Below are 22,215 nucleotides of genomic sequence, written 5' to 3'. Positions count from 1 at the left end.
TGGGACCCCTGCCAGGCAAGGACCCCGCACATCATGCAGGGACACAAGTGTAAGTCTCTGTAATTACAGAGACCGGCATGGATACCTCACACAGTGTGTGCTTTAATGCAAACGTGGGAACATTTAAGCCTATGAGAACAAGGGCTCAGAGTGTTCTTCCCGTGGCCCCTAGGAGTCACAGGGGAGGTGGCAGGTGCAGAGGTAGGAGGCCAAGCAGAGGAGCACCCCCAGGATAACCTGGGGCCACCGTGTGCTGAGCAAGGGCCAGCAGGGAAGAGTCCGGAAGTGGGGGGAGGGGCAGGGCAAGGTCACAGGTAGGGGCAGGGATGGGTCTCAAACAGCTGACTGGGCCCTTGGCTTCTGAGGAAAAAAGCTCGATGGGGCACGCATCTGGACGCAGCTCAGGGAAGGAGCCCACATCCACCGCCGAGCACCCCACATGCCTCTCTGCGCCACCGCCGAGCACCCCACATGCCTCTCTGCGCCCGCACTCCAGACTGGGGCTGCCCCACAGCAGGGGGTGGGATGGGGGCATGACAAAGGTCGGGACGTGCTCTATTCAGACGGCCTGACGCCCCAGCCAGGTTCTCCCACCTGCCCCCTCCTTTGGTCAGCAGCTGAGGGACAGGACTCCAATCGCTAGCTGGTGGTGGGTGGGCTCTCTTCCACAAGGACACGGGCACCGGCCTGGCCAGCGGTGCATGGTCAGCTGGCCCCCCCCCCACCCGTGACGTGGAGCCACGTGGAGCCCGCCCCGGCCTGCCAGGAGGACGGGCCATCAGTCCAAGATGGTCCTGAAGTCTGCGGGCAGGCCCGGGGAGGCTGCTGCCTCCAGGGCATCCAGGGTGACCCTCGGGAGCTGCCGACACAGCTGTGCTTTGGCTGTAAGGGACAAGTGAAATCAGACCGGCCTGGAAGAAACACCTTCCCCAACCCCGGGCCTCGGGACTCCGCTGAAGGCCAGGCAGGCACAGTCTGTGTGCACAGGCCAGGCTCTGGGCACCAGGTGGGGAGGGCAAGAAGGGCGTTAGGGAAAGACTTGTTGCTGGGGGCCCTCTGCCAGTGTCGGGGCAGGGGCCTGGGGGACTCCCTTGTGGAGGGAGGGGGGCCTCTCCCCACGGACAGCAGGTGTGGGGAGGTGGGGTGTCCAGGTCCTACGGTGAGAAAGAGCCTGCAACCCGGGACACCTGAACCCCATCACCTGGGCTCCAGACCCAGCCACCACCAGTGAGACGTGGAGGGGCCACGCTGCCCATGCAAGCACATGGGAGGACAGGGCCCTGTGCCTGCCCAGTGGGGCGCCCCAGGGGCTGGCGCTCGCTGTGCCACTCACCCGCCCGGAGCGGTCCCAGAAGACATCTGTAGGTGCTGCTGTGACGAGCCAGCTTGAGCAGGAAGGCGTGCAGGCAGAGCCACCGGGCGGCCTCGGAAGGAAATGGGCCGGAGGCGCCCTTGGCCCCTAGGGACAGCCCTGTGGGGGGGGGGGGGGGGGAGACACAGGGACCACTGAGGCCCCGCCCGCCCTCTTCCCCTCTGATGCTCCCGATGCCAGCTGGGGTCCCTGCCCCCCACCCCGAGCCCAGGAGCAGGGGCAGAGGCCAGGGGTCAAACAGGTGATTTTGTTTCAAGGACGGCCCCAACACAAGCACCAGGGACCCTAATGGCTGAAACGCTTCCTTCCACTTTCCCGAAGAAACTTGCACAAAACGGAAAACAGCAAGGACCCTGGGGACACGGCTCGGCCTGGGCTGCAGACGGACCAGAACCTTCTGGAGAGGCCACGGGGAGCGGAGACCATCCTTGGGGGTGCCCGGAGGAAGGCCGAGCTGCAGACGGGGAGCCCCAGGCAGAGGCGGGCCAGCGGCCCACGTGGGCGCCCCTCACGTTCCCCTGGGATGGGCAGCCGGTGCAGGGGCCGGCCCCCTGCCGACCCCTGGCCCGCCTTTGCGCAAGTGGCCGGGGAGAGGCGTGAACACGCCCGGGCCTGACGGAGGTGCCCACCAGGAGGAGGCCAGGAATGACCGTCACACTCCCAGCACACAGGACTGCTGCCCTCGGGCAGAGGGCGGGTGAGAGGCCAGTGCGCCATCGGCAAGGGCCACCGCATCTGCAGGCGGCACGAGCCGGCCTCCCTAAGTCCCCCCCCCCCCCCCCCAACGACTCCGCTGGTGGCAGGTGCGGCACAGGGGCTCCTGGAGCACACACGGCGCCCAGGATCGGAAGCAGGCGGGCGAGCAGCCTGGGCTTTGCCGGCACGCCGAGTGACCCCCCCCCCCCCCCCCGAACCCGCCAGCCGCGCCGGCTCACTGCGCACACCTGTGTTCTTGGCTTTCAGGAGGGAGTAGCAGCGCGACGCGGTGTCCGCGATGACACGGAGGAAAAAGGATGGGTTCTTCCTCACCGGCTGGTTGAACGGAAACTGGAGCACGCACGCGTGGAACCTGAGTGAGGGACACCGGTCAGCGCGGCGTCCCCTGGCTGGAACGTGTGTGTGCATGCGTGCCCGGCCGGTAGGCACGCGCACGGGCATGTGTGTGCGTGGACGCACGTGCACGCAGCCGACCACACGACAAGGCCTCGCCAGGTGCTCACTGACCACCTGGGCCCCTTCTGCGTGCGCGTCGCCCCACCAGTAACCTGTCTTCACAGGTGTGGCAACCATGTTGGTGTGCGAAATACTTCCCACCTGCAGGAACCGGAAATGGGTTTGGAAGGCACAAACGCCCCAGGGTCAGGGGAGGGGAGCACCGTCCCTGGAGCCCTGGGGGAGGGCCCTGGGGGGAGCACAGTCCCTGGAGCCCAGGGGGAGGGACCTGGGGGGGGGGGAGCGCGGTCCCTGGAGCCCTGGGGGAGGGCGCTGGGGGGAGCGCGGTCCCTGGAGCCCTGGGGGAGGGTGCTGGGGGGGAGCACGGTCCCTGGAGCCCTGGGGGAGGGACCTGGGGGGAGCACGGTCCCTGGAGCCCTGGGGGAGGGCCCTGGGGGGAGCGCGGTCCCTGGAGCCCTGGGGGAGGGCCCTAGAGGGGAGCACAGTCTCTGGAGCCCTGGGGGGAGCGCGGTCCCTGGAGCCCTGGGGGAGGGCCCTGGGGGGGGGAGCGCGGTCCCTGGAGCCCTGGGGGAGGGCGCTGGGGGGGAGCGCGGTCCCTGGAGCCCTGGGGGAGGGCCCTGGGGGGAGCGCGGTCCCTGGAGCCCTGGGGGAGGGCCCTGGGGGGAGCACGGTCCCTGGAGCCCTGGGGGAGGGACCTGGGGGGGGGAGCACGGTCCCTGGAGCCCTGGGGGAGGGCCCTGGGGGGAGCGCGGTCCCTGGAGCCCTGGGGGAGGGCGCTGGGGGGGAGCGCGGTCCCTGGAGCCCTGGGGGAGGGTGCTGGGGGGGAGCGCGGTCCCTGGAGCCCTGGGGGAGAGCCCTAGAGGGGAGCACGGTCCCTGGAGCCCTGGGGGAGGGCCCTGGGGGGAGCGCGGTCCCTGGAGCCCTGGGGGAGGGCCCTAGAGGGGAGCACAGTCTCTGGAGCCCTGGGGGGAGCGCGGTCCCTGGAGCCCTGGGGGAGGGCCCTGGGGGGAGCACGGTCCCTGGAGCCCTGGGGGAGGGACCTGGGGGGGGGGGAGCACGGTCCCTGGAGCCCTGGGGGAGGGCCCTGGGGGGAGCGCGGTCCCTGGAGCCCTGGGGGAGGGCGCTGGGGGGGAGCACGGTCCCTGGAGCCCTGGGGGAGGGTGCTGGGGGGGAGCGCGGTCCCTGGAGCCCTGGGGGAGAGCCCTAGAGGGGAGCACGGTCCCTGGAGCCCTGGGGGAGGGCGCTGGGGGGGAGCGCGGTCCCTGGAGCCCTGGGGGAGGGCCCTGGGGGGGGGAGCGCGGTCCCTGGAGCCCTGGGGGAGGGCCCTGGGGGGGGGAGCGCGGTCCCTGGAGCCCTGGGGGAGGGCCCTGGGGGGGGGAGCGCGGTCCCTGGAGCCCTGGGGGAGGGCGCTGGGGGGGAGCGCGGTCCCTGGAGCCCTGGGGGAGGGCCCTGGGGGGAGCACGTTCTGCAGGTGGAGAACCCCTCCTGAGTGGACGCTGCTCTCCCAGCACCTCCAGCCCGACGCCCACCCTCAGCTGTGAAAGGAGCTGGGCCCGAGGGTTCCGATCGGACACTGCATGAGAAGGTCCTGCCCCAAGGGCCACGTGGACACACACGGCCTCGCCCACTCATCACCGGCCAGCCTCACATTTCCACACTCCCGCCCCAGAAAGGGTGGTGTTCTTAGGGCCTCCCACCTGCCACAGCCTCTGTATTTGGAAACGGCTGATGCTTCTGCACGTGGCCAGAGAAGCCATTAGCTCTGGGTACCCGCCGTCTGGGGGCCGCATGCGCCCTCACGAGGAGCACAGAGCTGCCGAGGGTGCCTCGCCTGAACCCAGGATTTGAATATGTTCCCTGGTGGGCAGGTGTCCCGGGCCTGGGCTCACGAGGAACAGGTCCACAAGTGGGGACACGAGAGTGGGGCCCCTCCTTGAGGTACACATGACCTGGCCACCGGGGCGTGGAGCTGGCCGGGGGACTGGCCTGCCCTTGCAGGAAGGCTGCAAAGCAAGGGTGTGTCCACCTCAGTCTTTAGCTGTGTGTGGTGGGGCGGGGGGGTGGGGGCACCTTCATGCTTATAGCGAGCACGTTGTCAGAGACCTCGAGGCAGCTCGCCCACGAGAGCAGAGGCAGGGGGTTTGGAAGACGCAGGGAAAGGCAGCGTTACAACCACAGAGCACAGGACAGGAGCCCTGAGCGAGGCCCTCCCGGGACACGACGGTGGACGAACAACGGGCAGGCTCTGCCCCCACGGCTGCAAGGGGCACAGGTGCTCTGGGGCCTGGAGGGGGTTTCTGGCAGGAAACCCAGCCACCCAGCCACCCGTGAGACAGTTGCCTCGTTCCACAACAAATACACAACCAGCTAACGCGGACTCAGGGGGGCTCTACACAGATGCTCGGCCCCTGTCTGGCCCCGCGGTGCACACACCCATCTGTCCTGACTGTGGGTAGAGGCTGCCTGCTCCCCTGAGCTGAAGCAAAGCCCGACTTTGCGACCCTGAGGCCAGGGCCGGTGATGTGACCTGAGGCATCGGCACAGCCTGAAGGGGGAAACGTCCCCCCCGCCCCACGACTCAGAAAAGCACAGGCACAGAAGGGATCCACGACTGCCCAGCCACATCCCCGTTCTCAGCGGGACGACCTGGAAGCTCCCAGGGATGGAGAATGTTCCAGAAGCACGTGATCAGTGGGGCGAGAATAACCGCTGGGCTCTTCGGGAGCCACGTCCCACCACCCATTTCCGGGGGACATCAGAGGGCTGTGGACCCTCACCGGTACTGGCCTGATCCTCTCTGAGACCCGAGGCCCCTGTGAGGTCCTGGGTCAGGGCACAGGAGTGGGGACACCCCAGGCCACGCTGGTCACCCCTCACTGCCTGGTGACACAGGCACTTCCCACACTGAGAAGCATCCGTGTACATGCACGAAGCCGAAGTGTGTGCGACTGAAAACTCTGCAGATACTGGGACCCAGAGGGTAGGGCGTGCTCCAGGCCGAGGGAGGCCCAGGGCACAGAGGGTCCTGTGGCATGTGGTGGTGTGGCTGGTGAACCCACCTGTAGGCCTGCAGCAAGAAAATCTTGTAAATGTTTGTATAAACCGTGTGGATGCTGTTTACCTGGGTCACAAAGAAAGAAAAACATTGCAAATGCCTCCGGAACGTCAATTTCTGTTCACCAGGTCAAATGGAGGCAGAAGGAAGTGGCCTGGGCGGCCCCGCCCTGCCATGGTGGCAGGGGCTGCTGGAGGGAAGGACAGTCCGGGAGGGACGGGACGTGAGCGCCCAGTGGCTCTAGAGCCTGAGCCCCAAGGCCTCGGACCCCCACCCCTCCGTGGGGAGGGACCCAGGTGCCCAGGACGAGGGGCCCAGGCGGGACTCAGGGCATTCATACCCGTGTGTTCACACTCGCACACTCATGTATTTAACACGCGTAGCTCTCAGCGGGCCGGGCTGAGCTCGGGCACCTGCTGGCGCCCCCCGGCCGCGGGCTCACCTGCAGATCCAGAAACACAGCGCAGCACTTCAGCCGCATGACCGCAAGCAGCTTGCGACGCATGTTCCTCCCGGGCCTGGTGCCCTGGCTGAAGGTCAGGCTCGAGCGAATGGAGGTCTGGGCGTAACTGTGGCACAGAGGGGAGCCCCTGAGACTCGAGAGCGGGGGCCCCCGAGACTCCAGCCCTCCGCACACGCCAGGCGCGCAGTCGGCCCGCCCGCACCCGGCCCCGCCCGCGTGTGAAGCCAGGGCCGGTGGCAGCGGCAGACGGCACGAGGACTCAGACGGGGTGGGGCACCCACGCACCACAGGCATCTGGGTCACGGTGCGGGTCATTTACGCGTTTGTTATTGACAAACGGCACACAGCACCAGCAAGATCTGTGCGACTCAACCAACGCATTGACCACACGCAAGCACGCGCCTTCCTGGGAGAGGGTCCAGGCTGGCTGGGGTCTCGTCAGGCTCGGCCGGGCAGCTGGGGCCTTGAGGCCACAGCCTGGTGCCTTCCGACAGCCCCGAGGGCTTCTCGGAGGAGGAGGTCGCCCCACAGACAGCCTGACCCCTCTGACGTGGTCTCAAGGTGGGAAATGTGGAGGACACGGGCAGTGGGAGGAAAGTCACCCACTCGGCAGCAGTGACACCTGTGGGCATTCCAGCCACACCGCCTCCCTGCACCTGAGCCCCCAAAATGAGCCCTTGACCCGCGTGACATGTGTCCTGGGACGTGTTCCTTTGTACCAGCTTGGGACACACTTATCTCGAGTCCGAGTTCTCATCTTATTAAATGTTATTTGACAGCAATTTTTTAAAAACGTCTATATATTTTCAGAAAGAGAGAGGGGGACAGAACCCCAAGCTGGCTCTGTGCCGTCAGCGCAGAGCCTGACTCAGGGCTCGGACCCAGGACCCTGGGATCGTGACCTGAGTTGAAATCAAGAACCAGATGCTTAGTTGACTGAGCCACCCAGGCACCTCTTGACAGCAATTTTAATGGCAGAATAAGGTTTCTTCTTGGTGAGGCATCAACACCTACGCGGCCACGATTTAGGTCGTTTCGTTGTTAGCTGTGCTAAGTCACGCGGCCCAAACGGTCAGGTGAAACCTCTGATAACATCCAGGAATTTTTTTCTTGAGGACGGGTTTCTGGAGTGCAGTTACCGGGAAAACGTATGAACGCTTCAAGGACCATGATGTGAATTTATCGCTTTCCAGAAAAGTCGGTCCAGTTTGCCCCACCCTCAGGAATGTGCCCACGAGGCTAGCCACAGCACTGCCGAGGGGCCCGAGGGACGGACGGGGCCTGAGCGCCCTAGGTGGGTGGGCAGAGCCTTCCGCCAGCGCCTCCACGGGCTGGTCCCGGCCGACCGCACTCAGGACCGCCGCCCTCTGCTCCGTGCCGGGTGGCTACCGTGGCCTCTTGCTGCCGTCTGCTACAAGCCCCCGCGTCCACCCGTGAAGAGCTCGGTGCACGGAAGCGAGAGTGCTGGAGCCGGGCCCGCGTTCGACTCCCGCTCCCTGCGGCTGGGTGACCCGGGGCAGGTCCCTAACCCGCCCCCGAAGGACATGCCCAAGACGCAGCTGTGGGCCCCAGACATCGGGTTCAGCGAGGACACGTGGCTGCGAGGTGGCCTTCCCTTCCCTGCTCACAGGTGCTCAGAGCTGCTCCCCGCCTCCCCCTGGCCTGAGGCCCACCCAGGCTGCACGCCCCACCCCCGCCCCCGGCACCAGGTAGGGTGGCCTCCACCCACCTGCTGCGCTGGGTCTGCTGTTTTGTCTCCTGGGCTCCAGGTGGTAGGGCTGGGGCCGACTCACCCAGACATAAAGTCACCCTGGCTCCACCCGCCACACCAAGGCGAACTCGCCTGTCACCGGGTGTGACTGCCCAGACCCCCCCCCCCCACTCCCCCACCTCGCCTGATCTGGGGTTCGGGGAAGACTGGGAGGTCTGCGTTGTCACTGTCCTTCCCGAAACGGCGCTCACCCTCCTCCTCGGCCCGTCGAGCCCTTGCTTCGAGTGCCGTCGCGGGTTCCCAGGCGCCTCTGCCTCCGCGGCTGGGCCTTTGGGGCCGCTTTTGTGAACGGGCACCTGCTGACAGGGCCTGCGGGAGCAGAGCTGCCCGGCGACACCCACCTGCTCTGGGGCATCGTCCTTACCCAGGGACAGTCCCCGGATGGGATGCTGTCCCCAAAATGGCCATAGCTTCTTGGGGAGCAGGACGCTGGCGTGCAGTTTATGACCAAGTGGTGTGGTTGGGGCACAGAGAGCCGGGCAGTGTGATGGGGCCCAGACGGTAAGGGAGGGCCGGAAGCCAGTAACAACCAAAGACAGGGGCGCGGGGGGAGGGGGAGAGGCCAGGGCCCCCCCGGACAGAGCACGGATGAGGGCCGGAGCGAGGGCCGGGGGCAGCAGGGCTGAGGCAGCGGGGAGCGTCTGCACCCGCTTCTCCCCGGAGAGCACCCCTAAAACGGGACCGAGTGTGACCGGGAGTGTTCAAGCCGGGACAGCTGGTCACCAACACAGCAAAGCGGAAGGCCCGCCATCCCCCACTGCCTCGGAATCTGCAATCTGTACTTTTTATCCATAAAAAGGCAGATTCGTGCATCCACATCCACCTGAGTCTGTGTCCGCGCCAAGCCCGAGCTCAGCCTGGGAGCTCGCGGGCTCAGGGAAGCTGGCTGTCAGGGGTTCAACTGTGTCCCCAATATCCATGTGTGGCAGCCCTAACCCACGCGACCCCACGGTCTTTAAGAAGTGATTAAGGCTCGGGCCATAGGCCCAGATCCAACAGGGCCGATGTCCTTAGAGGAAGAAAAAGACACCAGTGGCCCTTGAACACGGGGGGCAGGAGGTCCGAGGGGAGAGAGACCTCAGGAGAGACCAGCCCACCCGCACCTGGATCCCAGGCTCACGGCCTCCAGGATGTGAGTGCATGAACACCTGGTTTAGCGGCCCTGCCCGTGGCATTTTTCCCGGCAGCCTGAGGTGCCACGGTATTGTGTCCAGGGTAGCCCCCATGCTCCACGGCCCCGCCCCCGAGGGGTAAAGGCGACCCAGCGAGGCCACGGTGGCCGTTACGGCGTGTGCCCTGGTCCTAAAGAGACCTGTGCCCAGCAGGTCCCCGCAGAACACACTGGTGACCCCCAAGTCTGCCGCACAAATTCCTGTTGCCAGGAACAAGCCCAGGAAACCGCTCACCTGGCGAGTGCCCACCGCGCCCTCTGAAGCTGGGCACCCCTGGCCTGAGCTCTCGGGGTCATGCGGAGGCAGGAACGGGGAGTGCCGACCCGCGTCACACGCACCTGGAGTAGTCGCAGAACACCTCCAGGGTCCGCGTGTCCAGCAGCAAACCGCACCAGGGGAACAGGCAGTGGGCGGGCAGCTGGAGGGGGGCCGCACTGCCCGGGGCGCCGGTGTCCACGGGGAAGTTCACTGCCGTCTTCTGCAAGTTGGCTGTGCAGCCATACTCAGGAACACCGCTGACCAGGGTCCTGGGGCAGAGAGGCCGCATCAGCCACCCGGAGGGGGTCTGCAGGCCCCAGCGAGGTGCCCGAGGAAGCCAGGCAGGGCCCTGCTCTGACTCCAGGGGCCCGTCCCCACAGGCTTCTGGGTGAGCGAGGCCAGCGCCCAGAGCAGGGTGGCTGGGCCGGGGAAGGGCTGAGGCTGAAACCTGGGGGACGAGCAGACACCAGACGACCCTGGTCCCAGGTCCCAGGCCCCAGGTCCCAGGTGGGCTGTCAGCTCAGGACCAGCTGACCATGGGGGAGGCGGGGCCCGGGGGGCAGGCCGAGCTCAGGGGCTGAAACCCTCTTGGGGACAGCCAGCCGCGTCCACATGTACAGCTACAGGTCACGGTGTCACAGTGGCGGCTGACAAGGTCCACAACTGTAATATGCCAGTTTTAAAGGAAGTGACTGTCTGCCATGGGGCGGGCTCTGCATCAGGAAGGGCCTGACACACAGGATGGGTGAACCAAGGAGGGAGCGTCTTCCTGAGACCACAGCCCCAGCGCCTGCCCCGTGGACCTCCGGCCTCCAGGCCCACCCACGCCGGTGCCAGGGCTGAATGAATCCTCAAAAATCTCCCCCTGGACACAGGATGTCTGCCCCAAGTGGTCTGCATCCTGGGTGGAACCCCGACACACACTGAGCCACCTGCCTGTAGCGTCACCCCTAGAACTTTCTGTGATGGCAGCAGGACCCCGTGCGGAACCCCCAGGCAGCCACTGGCCACGTGTGGCTAAGGAGCTCTTAGAACATGGCTGTGCCCAAGGATCCGAATTTGTCATTGGGCTGAACTCTGAGGAGTGCACATTTGTGGGAATCCTGCCCCGGGCTGCCGGGAACCCCTGTGGGCAGGCTCGGGGTGCAGGGACGCTGCCCAGATGGCTCTGTCCAACGATAGCACAGTGACCGGAGCAAACACCCCTGGGTTTAATGATCTTCTCCTTCTCTGGAAAAGCACACTTGAAAATCAGCCCCGGATTCCTGGGGCCCCGGAGGGGCAGTGCTGGGGATGCCCTTCCCAAGGCAAGGACCCCAAACTTGAGACTTCACTCTGGAGAAATGAGCCAGCCCCCTACGTGGTCCCAGGCCCCGGAGCACCGTTGAGCCCGCTGTCCCTCCCACGTGGCCTGCAGAGAGAAAGATGCCCCAGGAGCTGTATGGGCAGGTGCAGCCCTCACCTCTGTTCCCTCCGTGTGTGGCACAGCCCCATCGGGGGTGTCCCTGCCCCCTCTGCTGTCTGCCCAGAACAGCGCACACCCTGACTTGCAGGGGGCCTCCGGGGACACAGTCCCCGCCCGCCCGGCCACCCAAGCCCGCTTCCCCCCACCCACAGCAGCACGCACGCCTGCCGCCACGCCCGTGGCTCCAGCCCCCTCGAGGCTCAGCGAGCGTGGCTGCCGCCTGGCTCTCAGGACAGCCGGGACGCGCAGTGCGCCGTTCACCCGAGGCTGGGGCACTTGGGAGGCACGGCCGCCAGGCGAGAATTACTACTACTCCGCCCGTCGAGTCGGCGAGGGCTCATGAGCCACAGCCGTGCCGTGGGACACGGGCAGCGCCCCTACCTGAGAAAGGCTTGGGCTTGCGCCAGGTGAGGCGTGACCAGCAGGAAGTCGTCCACCAGACGCAGAAGCACCCTACGAGAGGACCGCCCAGCACTGCAGCGGGGGACCCCGTGTCGGGGTTCACCAGGACGGGAACGAAGTAACTCTCTCCAGAGAACCTGACCCAAGGCTCGCACCTCGGGCGGGGCGGGGCGGGGGGGTGGGGAGGCCAGGCGGCGGCCGGGCTCTGGGGCCAGGGTGCGGCTCCTGTGGGAGCCCGAGCCTTGGCCGCATTCGCAGCCGCTTACGAGCCTGTGTTCACGACCTGCTAGCAAGCACCACCATGTGACCCGACACAAAGACGAGAGGGTGGCCCGTCCGCGTCAAGAGGACCCGAGACACGAGGCGGCTGGAGGCAGGACCACACACACACACACACAAAGGGGACCCGTACCCGTCCTGCTGGATCCCGGAAAACAGCCTGCTCTCCATGTCCCCGTAGCACAGGCTGCAGAGCAGAGTGGACAGGATGGAGCCCTGGGGGATCCCCTGACACTGCACGTAGGACCTGGGGGATGGGACGTGGGTAGCGGCGGGTGGCAGCAGGCCACGGCGGGCCTCCTGTACATCCCGCGGACACGCAGGCACGCAGACCTGGGGGCGTGTGAACCGGTCTGTTCACACATGCGATGGCCACAAGGGGCTCGACCCTTTTCGTAAAGATGAGAGCAGACAGCAAGTGGGTGTCACGGGTGTGGCCCTGTCCACGGAGAAAGTCCCCTTCTGACCTCAGTGCCACTCACATGCACGTGCAGGTGCACTTCCTTCGTCAAGGCTCACCTTGCTGTGCACTTGTGAGGGTGCTTTTCAGGAAGATGCTGGCTTATCCTCCTCACGTAGTTACGTTTTAATAAGAACTACGGTCATTCATAACATAACAGCCCCTCCCAGAAAGCTTCCCACTCTTAGTGCACAGGGCGTGGTCCCACGGAAGGTGCCCACCCTCCAGGCCGACCTCCAACGACCTTGGCTGTGAGCCTGAACCCCCAGGACCTGCTCTCAGCAGACGCACCCTGGGGTCCTCGTACAATTGCTTACCCAGGGAAGCTAAGTCTTGTTTGCACAGACAGAAAAATTATCTACCAGCATTTAAACGCCAAAGGGCTTCTGGAACCCCGGGAGCCTCGCTTCTGCTATGCCGGCCGAGTGGCCACAGCGCCTGTCCGGACTGTGACCCCACCCAGCACAGAGGGTTTCACAGGACGGGAAGATGCCAAGGACCCGACTTACTTGCCCCCAATCCTGATGACGTGGTTGTGCACCAGGCGCAGGAAGAGGTGGAAAAGGCTGTGGCCAGTCTCGTTCAGAGAGGAGCTCTGGGGGAACAAAGGGAGACACGGGCGGGCGAGGGCGCGTGACGCACACAGGCAGGTGCACCGTGCCAGACGCTGCTCCGGGTGGCCCGTGGCCCCGGCCGGGCTCCAGCCACGCAGGCCCAGACGGCACGCGTCAGGGTGTGACCTGCATCATCCGGTGGGGCCCCGGCTGCGGAGAAGGGGTCGGGACGTCAGAGCCTCAGTGGGGGGGCCAGCTTGTCCCTGGTAACTGGTTCTGCACAAACCAGTTATGGTGCTGCGTGGGCTGGTCCGTCACCGAGGGCCCCGCACTCAGGAACAGCCCCTGCTTACATGCAGGAAAAACGGGTTCCCACTAGGTGGTCGATCCCAGGTGGGGCTACAGAGCAAGTCCGACTTGTCCCACGGAAGGGGGCACCTGTTCCTTCAGCTTTGACCAAGGCTGGGAAAGGGAGACAGGCAGCCACAGGCAGCCACAAGCCTCCGGCAGTGTGGTTCACTAAGAGGCTGCCCTGGGGGCTCCTCCGGCTGGACGGCGGCCTCAGCCACGTCCGCGCCCCACGCTGGCAGCGAGCTGCGTGCCTGACCCCCACCTGCTCGATGACCACGGCATCTCTCAGGGAGCTTGTCTCCTGTAGATGCTCCACGAACTGTCTCATGTACGGCTGGAGGTCCACGAAGGTGGACACCTGCTGGCAAAGAGGAGGGGGCGTGAGACGGGTGCACACCCCCCGGGGCCGGGAGACCTAGTCGCAATGAGGGGCAGGCAAGCGCCGTCTGACAGTGGAGGTTGGGAACGGCCCCGGGAGCAGGTCACGGCCACAGACCGCAGAACAGCCCCTTGGTCACCCCCTGACAACTGAGGCCATGCCGAAGGAAGCCGCTGGGGGTCCAGCCTTTGGGGGCAGCCCGCCTTCCCGAGACGCCTCTGTCGTGGCAGGTGGAGCCCGAGCGGATGGCGGTTGGGGTCCGGGGCCACCTAAGCAGCCAGGATGGACGGGGGCAGGTCCGGGGAGGAGGGACTTCAGGGAAACGAGCCGATGCCGTGATTCCCTCCGGAGTCCTACCAACCCTCAGTGCTAGGTGCCCGAGGGGCTTGCTCCGGCTGCACAGGGGCAATGACCACAGCCCGCAGCTGCCACCTGGGGCCTGGAGGGAGGAAGCCAGGTGAGCACAGGGGGCAGTGGTGGGAGGAGGGGGCTCCCGGGTGAGCACAGGGGCCTGGGAAGAAACGCCCGCACCACAGACACCCTCGGTGTGGAACACAGGCCCCTCTGGGTCTTACGTGTCTTTTGAAGGACTTGCGGACGTGCCCCTGGGCGGTTCTCTGGACCACTGCATACTGGCGCACGCAGTACGTGTTTTCTTGAGGCCTGATCACGTTGGCAATCACCTCCACCAGCTTGTCCTGAGGGAGGGCATCGTAGGCCCCCGTCACGTCCACCTGTGTGGGAATGGAGGTGTCTGTTTACAGCTGCTCGTGTGCTCACCCGGCCCCCGGGGTTCCCAGGTCCTGCCATCAGCAGACCCAGGTAAGAGACCCTGACGCCCACTGACAGCCCCATTGCCCCCGCACACACCTGTCCCGTGGCCCCCAGACTCGGCACCCCAGCGGAGGCCTGCGTCCTTCCAGGTTCCCCGAGACGTGACGTGGCTCCACCGAGGGGCGCCTCACTGGGGCGAACGCAGGGGCCTGAAGGCCAGCCGCTCCCACCCCCTGGCCAGAGCCCACGGTGCAGGGCCAGCTGGTGGGGGGGGCTGCTCCCATGGGCCTTGTGTCCCCGGCTGGCTCTCCCTCTGGTACGGCGGGACCGGAGCCAGGTGCCCACCTTGACAAAGTACAGCTGGGGCGCTGGGTCCTGAGCCCGCACGCGCAGCACAAAGCTACGCCAGACCCTGTGGATGTCGTCCATGCCCAGCACAGAGGCCCCTAGGAGGCTGGGCCGCCGGGCCCGCTCGTAGTTCAGCACACTGAACAGGTTCTTCACTTGTGAGGTGAGGTGCCGGACCTGTGGGGCCAGCCAGGCACACGGGCAGCATCATCAGAGAACTCCAGGCAATAGGGGGCCCGGGTCGGACCTCCCTGCCCCCACCTACCGGGCCCCCAGAGAGGAGGCGGCTCCCTGCCTCTGCACGTCCCCTCACCCACCCAGCGCCCAGAAGGGCCAGATGGCCGATCCCACCATGCCCCACCCCCAGCCCCTGGGGCCTCCCTGGGACCTGTCCCACGATCCTGGAAACTACGTATACAAACTGCAGCTGGTGACAGGGCTCACCCTTCACCTGCTGAGCCCCCGGCCACAGATGGGGGGTGGGGGGACACCTTGGGCATCTCCTAAGACAGGCCTGCCACTGAGCTCCTTCTCCACACCTGGATGGATGGCCCACCCGTGGTGCTCTGCCCTCCTGTGGATCTGGCAATGCCACAGGCCCCTCTCTGGGCCTCCTGTCGGCCTCAAAACCAAGCTGGGGTTTAAATGCACTTTGCTTAGAAATGAAACAATAGCGATGACCTTCTTGTCTCTGCGGAACGTTCTGGCTCCCACAACGTAGTCCATGTTCACGATTGGCCGAAGCCCACTGGGCTTGGGGAGGAAGCGGAGTTTGGATGTCAGCAGAGTGGGTCTGGCTTCCTGGTGTCTCCTGACCTCTGCTTCTGACAGTTCTCGAAGATGCACACTATTGAAGTGTTGTCTGAAACAGAGAACCTCGTGGGATATGGCTCAACAGCCCTGCCAGAGCCCAGGGTGGGCAAGCCTGGAAGAGAGCACCAGTGCTCGCTCGTTGGCACAGTCAGGCGCCCAGCAACCCAGGACGCTGTGGCTGTGGCCGTGGCCGGCTGCCTGCTGGAGCGCCCTCCCACCGAGGGTGCCAGGACACCTGCTTCCTTCCAGCACAGAGCCACCAGTGGCACAGGCTGGGACCAGGCGTGACCTTTGGGCAAGGGTAGGGGGAGGCGGGGACTGGTGTGGCCCCCACAGGGGAAGAGAATCATCTCTCTGTGGACCTGTCGGCTCGTCACCTGTGACCTTCACCCTTTCCCCCAAAACCACCCACAGGCAGGGGCAGGTGCTCCCTGGGCTGGTGGCCCGCCCAGCCCACCGTGGTAGTCACATGCCCCCCGGGGCAGGGGGATGGTTTCCACAGTCCCCGTAAGAAGCCTCAATGGCTGCTTTGGATCTGGTACCAGGAAATATTTAAGTTATTAAATAGGCCGTGCTGTCTATTAACTCAAACCTACGATAAAGGCCTCCAGACCCTCTTCCAGATGCAGGAGGACACGGGCCCCAGCGCCACGTGGCTCAGGGGACTCCGGCCCAGCCTCCTCCGCAGAAGACATCTCGACTCAGGTCGTGGGCTTGACCCACATGCCAGACACGGCTCAGCACCCCTGGTCCCGCCATTAGGGTCCTTGCCAAGGCCCGAGAGGACGCTGGGCACATCAGCCGGGCTGCAGAGATGCAGGGCTTGGGTTTCCAATAGTCACGCCATCCCCTGACCGGACCCCGTCCAGCCTACGTTCACCACAATCAAAACAGCCTCTGGGCAGCGGAGACAGATGTAGCAGCCACTTGGAGGCCACTCAAGCGGGAGCTTACTGCGTCGGGGCAGTTTCACGAAGATGCCTCTGTCCCCAGACACTTCCCCCAGGTACGTTGTCAAATAGGCATGGTTTTACCAACTTGTGACACAGTCCCATTTATTCTGTGTGAACTAAAACAGAATCTGAGCCGTAGGCCAGGGGTGAGCCAACAACCTGTCTGTACGGTTGTTTCCACTCGGCACAAACTTGTGCTTTTGAGACCCTAGAGCCCAGCTGGCCCAAACTCTGACTCCACAGGTAAGCGGCGGCGGGAGGGGGCTGGTGCCAGGAGTCTGTGCCCAGCGTGGCTCCCCCAGCAAGGGGCCCGCAGGGAGCCCAGAGCCCGCTGGGTGGGCAGGACTCGGGACTCTCATCTGCACGGACCGGACAAGACACGACCGAGTGACGCTGACTAAGACACCTGATTCCTATGCTCTGCAACTGGCTCCAGATACTCTTCCGGTAGAAGAAGAGCCGGTTCTTCTGAAATGTAGTTTCCGTGACGTAAAAAAAGGACTTGAGCAGCTCAACCACGTACGTGCCCATCAACCAGCACAGGAGCTTGGCCAGGACCTCCTCTCTGCGGCGGTGTTCGGCGGCTGGGACACAGCGGGCCCCTGAAACGGGAAAAGGCACAGAACCCGGCCTCGGCCTCGCGCCCGGTGAGCTCCCCTCGCTGGCACTGCCCGTGGCGGCCACCACTGGCTGCTTGAAAGGGGGCGGGGGGCCTGGGACGCAGCCAGAGGAGGGGCGCGCGTCAGTAATGATGCTCCTCGCGATCATGTGCCGAGGGGAGAATGTTCTGGGCACGCTGGGCTTTAAGAAAAGACGTCAGTAGGGGCGCCTGGGTGACTCAGTCGGTGAAGCATCTGAGTTCCGCTCAGGTCATGATCTCGCGGTCCGTGAGTTCAAGACCCGCGTCGGGCTCTGTGCTGACAGCTCAGAGCCTGGAGCCTGTTTCAGATTCTGTGTCTCCCTCTCTCTCTGACCCACCCCGTTCATGCTCTATCTCTCTCTGTCTCAAAAATAAATAAACGTTTTAAAAAAAAATTTTTTTTTAATTAAAAAAAAAAAAAAAAGAAAAGACATCAGTAGATTAGCTCCACCTCTCCTTGTTTACTTTGTAACGTGGCTACCAGAAAGCGGAAGTACCCGTGCCCCCGTTACGTTTCTACCGGCCAGAGATGACGAGGCTCCATCATCAGTCCCGGCTTACAAGCAGGGTGACGGAGAAGCAGAGACGTGCTCTCCACACGGTGACGCACGGACGCTAAGCGGCATCACCAGCCGCAGCAGGACCCAGAAATGCCTGCGGTTTCCCAGGCTGAACCTGCGAAGGTTCAGACAAGCAGAGGTGGCCACACAGGAGCTAAGGGCGGCCAGACGCCGTGGGGCCGCGAACACTCACACGGGGCTGCGGACGCACACCGGGGCCCCCTTGCCTCCTCGGGACGCACGCCAGGGGCCCAGGAACATGAACCAGGGCCCCCCACCCTGTGGGACGCACAGCAGGGGACATGCACCCAGAAACGTCACGAGTAGGTCTCACAGGGTGAGAGGCGGTGGCATGTATACGGCTGGGGGCTTCACCACCAATAACTGACACAGAAGAAACCGTAAAGGAGAAGAAAGGGGGTCCAGAAGCTGGTCTGGGACAGAGGACACAACGGTGAAAGAGGGCAGGGCAGGGGACAAAGCTCACCCACACTGACCACAGAGCACACAACGACCCCCAGCTTGGGAAAGAACTAAGGCAGTGGGGAAACCGAGGTGGGGGTTAGGCCCTTGTGCTGCTCAGGGGGAGGGAAACCGAGAAGACGCAGAGCACGGGGGCAGACCGGGAAGGAGGACCCGCGTGGGAAAGGCGGCTGGATCAGGAAGAAAGGGGGGGCATCCAGGCTCAACTGTGGTCACGGGAAAGACACGAGAGCCTGCAGGCCAGTGGCAGAGATCACCAGGCTGGACGGCAGGGAGGATGAACACTCCAGCTGGTGCTGCTGGTCTGAGCCAAACCACGAGGCTGTGGGAGGGCCAGGCACGAGCTGCAACGGATCAGAAGTGTGCACGAGGCAAGCACCCTCCCAGAGAGAGCCAGCGGGCGCCCTGCAGGCACGAACACACACTTCAAGGGAACAGGCACTCGGAGGCGATCGTCAGGGACATCAGGATTCTGAAATGTGCTCCCACCTGATAAAACCTACAAGCCCACCCCCGAGGACGCCCACACCCCCGTCAGCGCCTCCCCTCGGGGAGGGAGACGCCTGGGGCACAAGCACCACAACCTGCCGCGGACGACCAGCTGCCCACGGAACACACGTCTGCACACGGAACACATGTCTGCACAGCTTCAGAGAAATGGGTCTAACACACACACTGCTGCACAGCTCCTGTTGTCAATAAACCAGTAACAAGCAGCTGAATAACTGGCCGATGGAGACTGAAATGGGAACACGATGTGTCACGTGGAAACCTGGGGCACAGCTAAGGCACAGCCAGGAGGGAATCACAGCCGCTCACCCCTGAGAAGTTAGGAAGGGAGTCCGGGTGGCCCTGGGGGAAGGTGGGATGCGGCCCCCAGAGACCCAGCTGAGCCGGTGAGGCCCTGAGACAGCATTTTCTACTCCAAGGGTCAAAGGGGCCCCGGCGGGGGGTGGGGGGCACACTCCCACCCACAGTTAGGAAAAGCCATCGCGTGGTCACAGAGAAGTCAACGGGACGGGATGACGGGAGCAAAGCACCGCCTACAAGAGCCACGTGAGCCCAGGGTAAGGAGACAAGGGCAGCCGCCAGCCCATGGTAGGTTCCGGGGAACAGGCAGTGAGTGGGAGGTGCTGAGGCACCTCCAGAGTTTCCACCAGGAATTCACTGTGTGACGTCTAGCAACACCCGGAGGCAGACGTGGACAGCCCGGCCGTCTGGCCACCAGGGATGGGGACCAGGTTTCTGACGGGAGTCAATAGGCAGGACAATGGTCAGGGCTGGCTTGACAGAGGCAAGGGAGCCCGGGAGCTGTGAAGTGAGCACCTGCACAGAGGAAGGGGTGCTCCAGCAGTGGGGAGGGGGGTGCAGGGGGTGAGAAGACACGACCGCCAGAGCAGAGCTTAGAGACCAAGGCTGTTCCTGCATCGTTTATCCGGCCCGGTGGGCAACTGGTGCGACCACAGCCTTGGGAAGGAGCAGATGGCCAGAGCCACAGCTCGAGTGTGCAGGGACACAGGGAGGTGCAGGGGCTCGGCCCCCCCCCTCCCCAGGGGAGCACCAGCCCCCTTCTGTGTGCGGTGCACAGAGGCAAGGCAGACCTCGTGTGAAGCTGGGACAGAGCCACAGAACTCAACCCTTTCCACAAAGTGAGCCACGGCCCGAGAGCGCAAGCCCTGTGGAGGCTTGTCCGAGGGTGCCGGACCCTTCGAGGCCCATCCACGTGGCACGGGGCAGGGAGCCGCTGGTTATGGATACATCAGCACGTCAGGCGAGAACGTTCTAGAGATCTGCCGTGTGACAGCACGCTTACGCTCGGCAGTGTCTCCTGCACAGTTATTTGTCGGGAGAACAGGCTGCTGCTGTGTGTTGTTCCCCCAGTTTAAAAAAAACAACGTACAAACCCAACTTATCAGAAGGTCGCCCTGGCTGCCTGCCATCAGCTGGCCCCAGAGCCTCCAGGGAACTGCCCCCCCCCCCCCGCAGAGGCCACTGGAAGGGAGGTCTTTGGAGATGCCCAGCCCTCCCCACCACCGGAGCCTGCGACATACAGCCCAGCTGCCAACCTCCGCAGTCTTCTTCGATCTAGACGTCTGGGAGCTCGGGGGAGGCCAAGTGGCAGACACCCGGTCTGTCCTGGCTGGTCCCTGGCACTCCGGGCACCGGTGTGCCGAGGAGGAGGGTGCTGGCTGGCAGGGGGCTGGATGGTGGCTGCACGGGAGAAAACTCAACATCAAGCCCAGACAACGAAAGCGGGAGGGAGGCCGTGGGCCCAGCTTCAGAGTCAAGGCCCCGCAGGCAGCCCACTTCCCTGAGGCAGGAGAGCACCCCACTGCTCCCCGGGGACCCCCTTGTTCCAAAAGATGGGGCTGGGGCCCCATCCTCCTCTGCCAGCCCTGCCTTGGCGTTCGGACCCGCATGCTGGCTGAGCGGATGTGTGTGGAAACGCTGGAGCCTCATCTCCCGCCCCCAGAGGAGCGGACTCTCATCCCAGCGGCCACTCCTATCCGTGCGGCACCGTTTCAAGGTGCTAAACCTTGAAGTCAAAAAGGACGACGAACAATGTGCAGGTACGCTCGTGAGAGCTTCTGGACACTTCCGTCTGTTGCCATAGCCCTGCCCGTGTGTGTGTCACATCTGATCACTGCTTGTCCCTGGCACCCAGGGCCTGCCTGAATCCGTCAGAACCTTGAAGGTGCATGCAAACAGGCCGGGAGGGGGTCCGAGGTGGAGTCAGGTGGACCGCCCACCTCAGGCAGGAATCCCCTGTGCGGGAAGGCTGGGAGGGGTCCAGCAGGCACCTGCTCGCCCGGGCTCCTCACCTGGGCTCCCGCGCAGCCAGGCACAGTCCTGCACCCGCATCTTCCAGGTCAGCTCCTGCAGCGAAAGCTTAGCGTGCTTCCCCAGGGAGACGAACTTCTTCACGTTCCTCAAGAAGCGGCGCCGGTTGTGCCCGGAGCCCCAGAGTCCAGCGGGCACGAGCCTGCACAGGCAGGCCCGCAGGAAAGCGTACACCTGCCAGGGGCTGCTGTGCTGCCGGAGAAGCTGGAGCAGGCCTCCGGGGGCTCCCGGGGGCCGCCCCAGGGCGCAGCCGCCCGCCCCCCCGCCGGCCCGGTCGCTAGGCCCCTCCGCAGGGGCCGGGGCTCGAAGCGGGCAGTGCGTCCTGAGGAGCGCGTCGTAGGGGCACCGGGCGTGGTTGGCAAGCAGCTCTCGGAACAGGGGCCGCATCCGCCAGTAGCGAGCGGGCAGGCGGCGAGTCCTGCGGGCAGCCCCTGGCCGCGGAGACTTAGAGCCCAGAAAGATGGCCTCCAGGAGTGTCCGGGCCCCTGTCAGGCTAGGCTGCAGGGCACTGAGCAGGAAGGAGGGGCGCAGCCGCTCCTTGCCTCCCGGGCAGTAGAGGAAGTGCTTGGTCTCAGGGTGTGATAGGTGTGATAAGGGCACGCCCTGGGGCCGAGACAGCTGTGCGCCTGCTGCGGAGGTGAGCCGAGTCCCAGGGGGCCCTCCCTCCCCGGAGTTGGCCTCCGCGGCGGCCCTGGCAGATGTCACTGCGCCAGGTTCGCCGCCACTCAGCCCGTGGGCCCTGCCCGGGGGGGCCCGGGAACACGGCCTGTCTGGCCCCCGCGCGGGCTCTGGGGTCACGTCGTGCCTGGGCCTCTTGGCTAGAGGCGGGCTGCTCCCGCCGCCACCCCGCCGCCGCCTCGCGCCCGCGTTTCGGGCCTGGCGCGTGGGTCTGAGGTCCATCCGGGTCCCAGGCCGGTGGCCGGAGGTGGCGAGGGGCCGAGTGGCGGCAGGTGCACAGAGGTCGTAGAGCGGCGGCCCGCACACCTGATAGGCGCAACTCGGGGCCACCAGAAGGTAGAGCGCGCAGCGCGTCAGCAGGTGGGCGAGCACATCGTCGCCCACACGGCGCAGCAGCAGCCCCCAGGCGCCGCTGCCGCGCAGGGTCTCGGTTACCGTGTTGGGCAGGTAGCTGCGCACGCTGGTCGTGAAGGCCACTGGCGGCCCGCCGCGGGCCCCGTCCAGCAGGGCGAAGCCGAACGCCAGCACGTTCCTGGCGCCGCGTTCGCAGAGCCTCTGCACCACCCTGGCCACCAGCTCCTTGAGGCAGGACACCTGCGGGGTGGAGGGGTCCTGAGGTGCTGGGGACGGAGGCGCCCCGGGGCCTGAGCGCGCAGCCCTCCCTCTCCCACCCCGGCAGGCCCGAGCGGGGTCCCCAGGGCAGCCCACCTGGCGGAAGGACGGGCCGACGGGGGCCGGCCGCGCGTCCCAGGGCACGCACACCAGGCACTGGGCCACCAGCGCGCGGAAGGCCGCCGGGTCCCCGCGCCGCACGAGCCGCTGGCCTTGCGGCCCCAGGCGCCGCATGAAGGTAGCCAAGGGCAGCACCTCGCGGTAGCGGCCACGCAGCAGGGCGCGCACCGCTCTGCACCTGGGCGCGCGCGGCATGGTCGGGGAGGGGCGGGGTCCGCGGGAGGAAGGGGCGGGCCCGG

The 22,215-nt window shown here is 65.4% G+C and overlaps 1 protein-coding gene across 10 annotated transcripts; it reads right to left on the bottom strand.

Annotated features, from left to right (window-relative positions):
• Positions 1–630: 630 nt before the first annotated feature.
• TERT (telomerase reverse transcriptase) lies at positions 631–22,201 on the bottom strand. 10 transcript variants are annotated; one of them, XM_053202500.1, is made up of 16 exons: positions 21,953–22,201; positions 20,548–21,838; positions 16,449–16,644; positions 14,958–15,138; positions 14,274–14,453; positions 13,730–13,888; positions 13,038–13,136; positions 12,380–12,465; positions 11,544–11,657; positions 11,111–11,182; positions 9,345–9,533; positions 6,043–6,169; positions 5,605–5,666; positions 2,317–2,441; positions 1,334–1,471; positions 631–882 (listed from the first exon to the last, which is right to left on the bottom strand). In XM_053202500.1, exons 1-16 carry the CDS (start codon positions 22,169–22,171, stop codon positions 779–781), a joined length of 3,342 nt encoding a protein of 1,113 aa, XP_053058475.1. In that variant the 5' UTR covers positions 22,172–22,201; the 3' UTR covers positions 631–778. The 10 variants fall into 10 exon arrangements, with proteins under 10 accessions (XP_053058475.1, XP_026929410.1, XP_053058479.1 ...); XM_027073609.2 differs by having other exon boundaries at positions 13,038–13,133; XM_053202504.1 differs by lacking the exon at positions 11,111–11,182 and having other exon boundaries at positions 13,038–13,133.
• Between the last annotated feature and the right edge of the window lie 14 nt (positions 22,202–22,215).

This window comes from Acinonyx jubatus, chromosome A1, assembly GCF_027475565.1.
Source record: "Acinonyx jubatus isolate Ajub_Pintada_27869175 chromosome A1, VMU_Ajub_asm_v1.0, whole genome shotgun sequence".
NCBI lineage: Eukaryota > Metazoa > Chordata > Mammalia > Carnivora > Felidae > Acinonyx > Acinonyx jubatus.
This window is presented reverse-complemented; position numbering and strand designations above follow the sequence as displayed.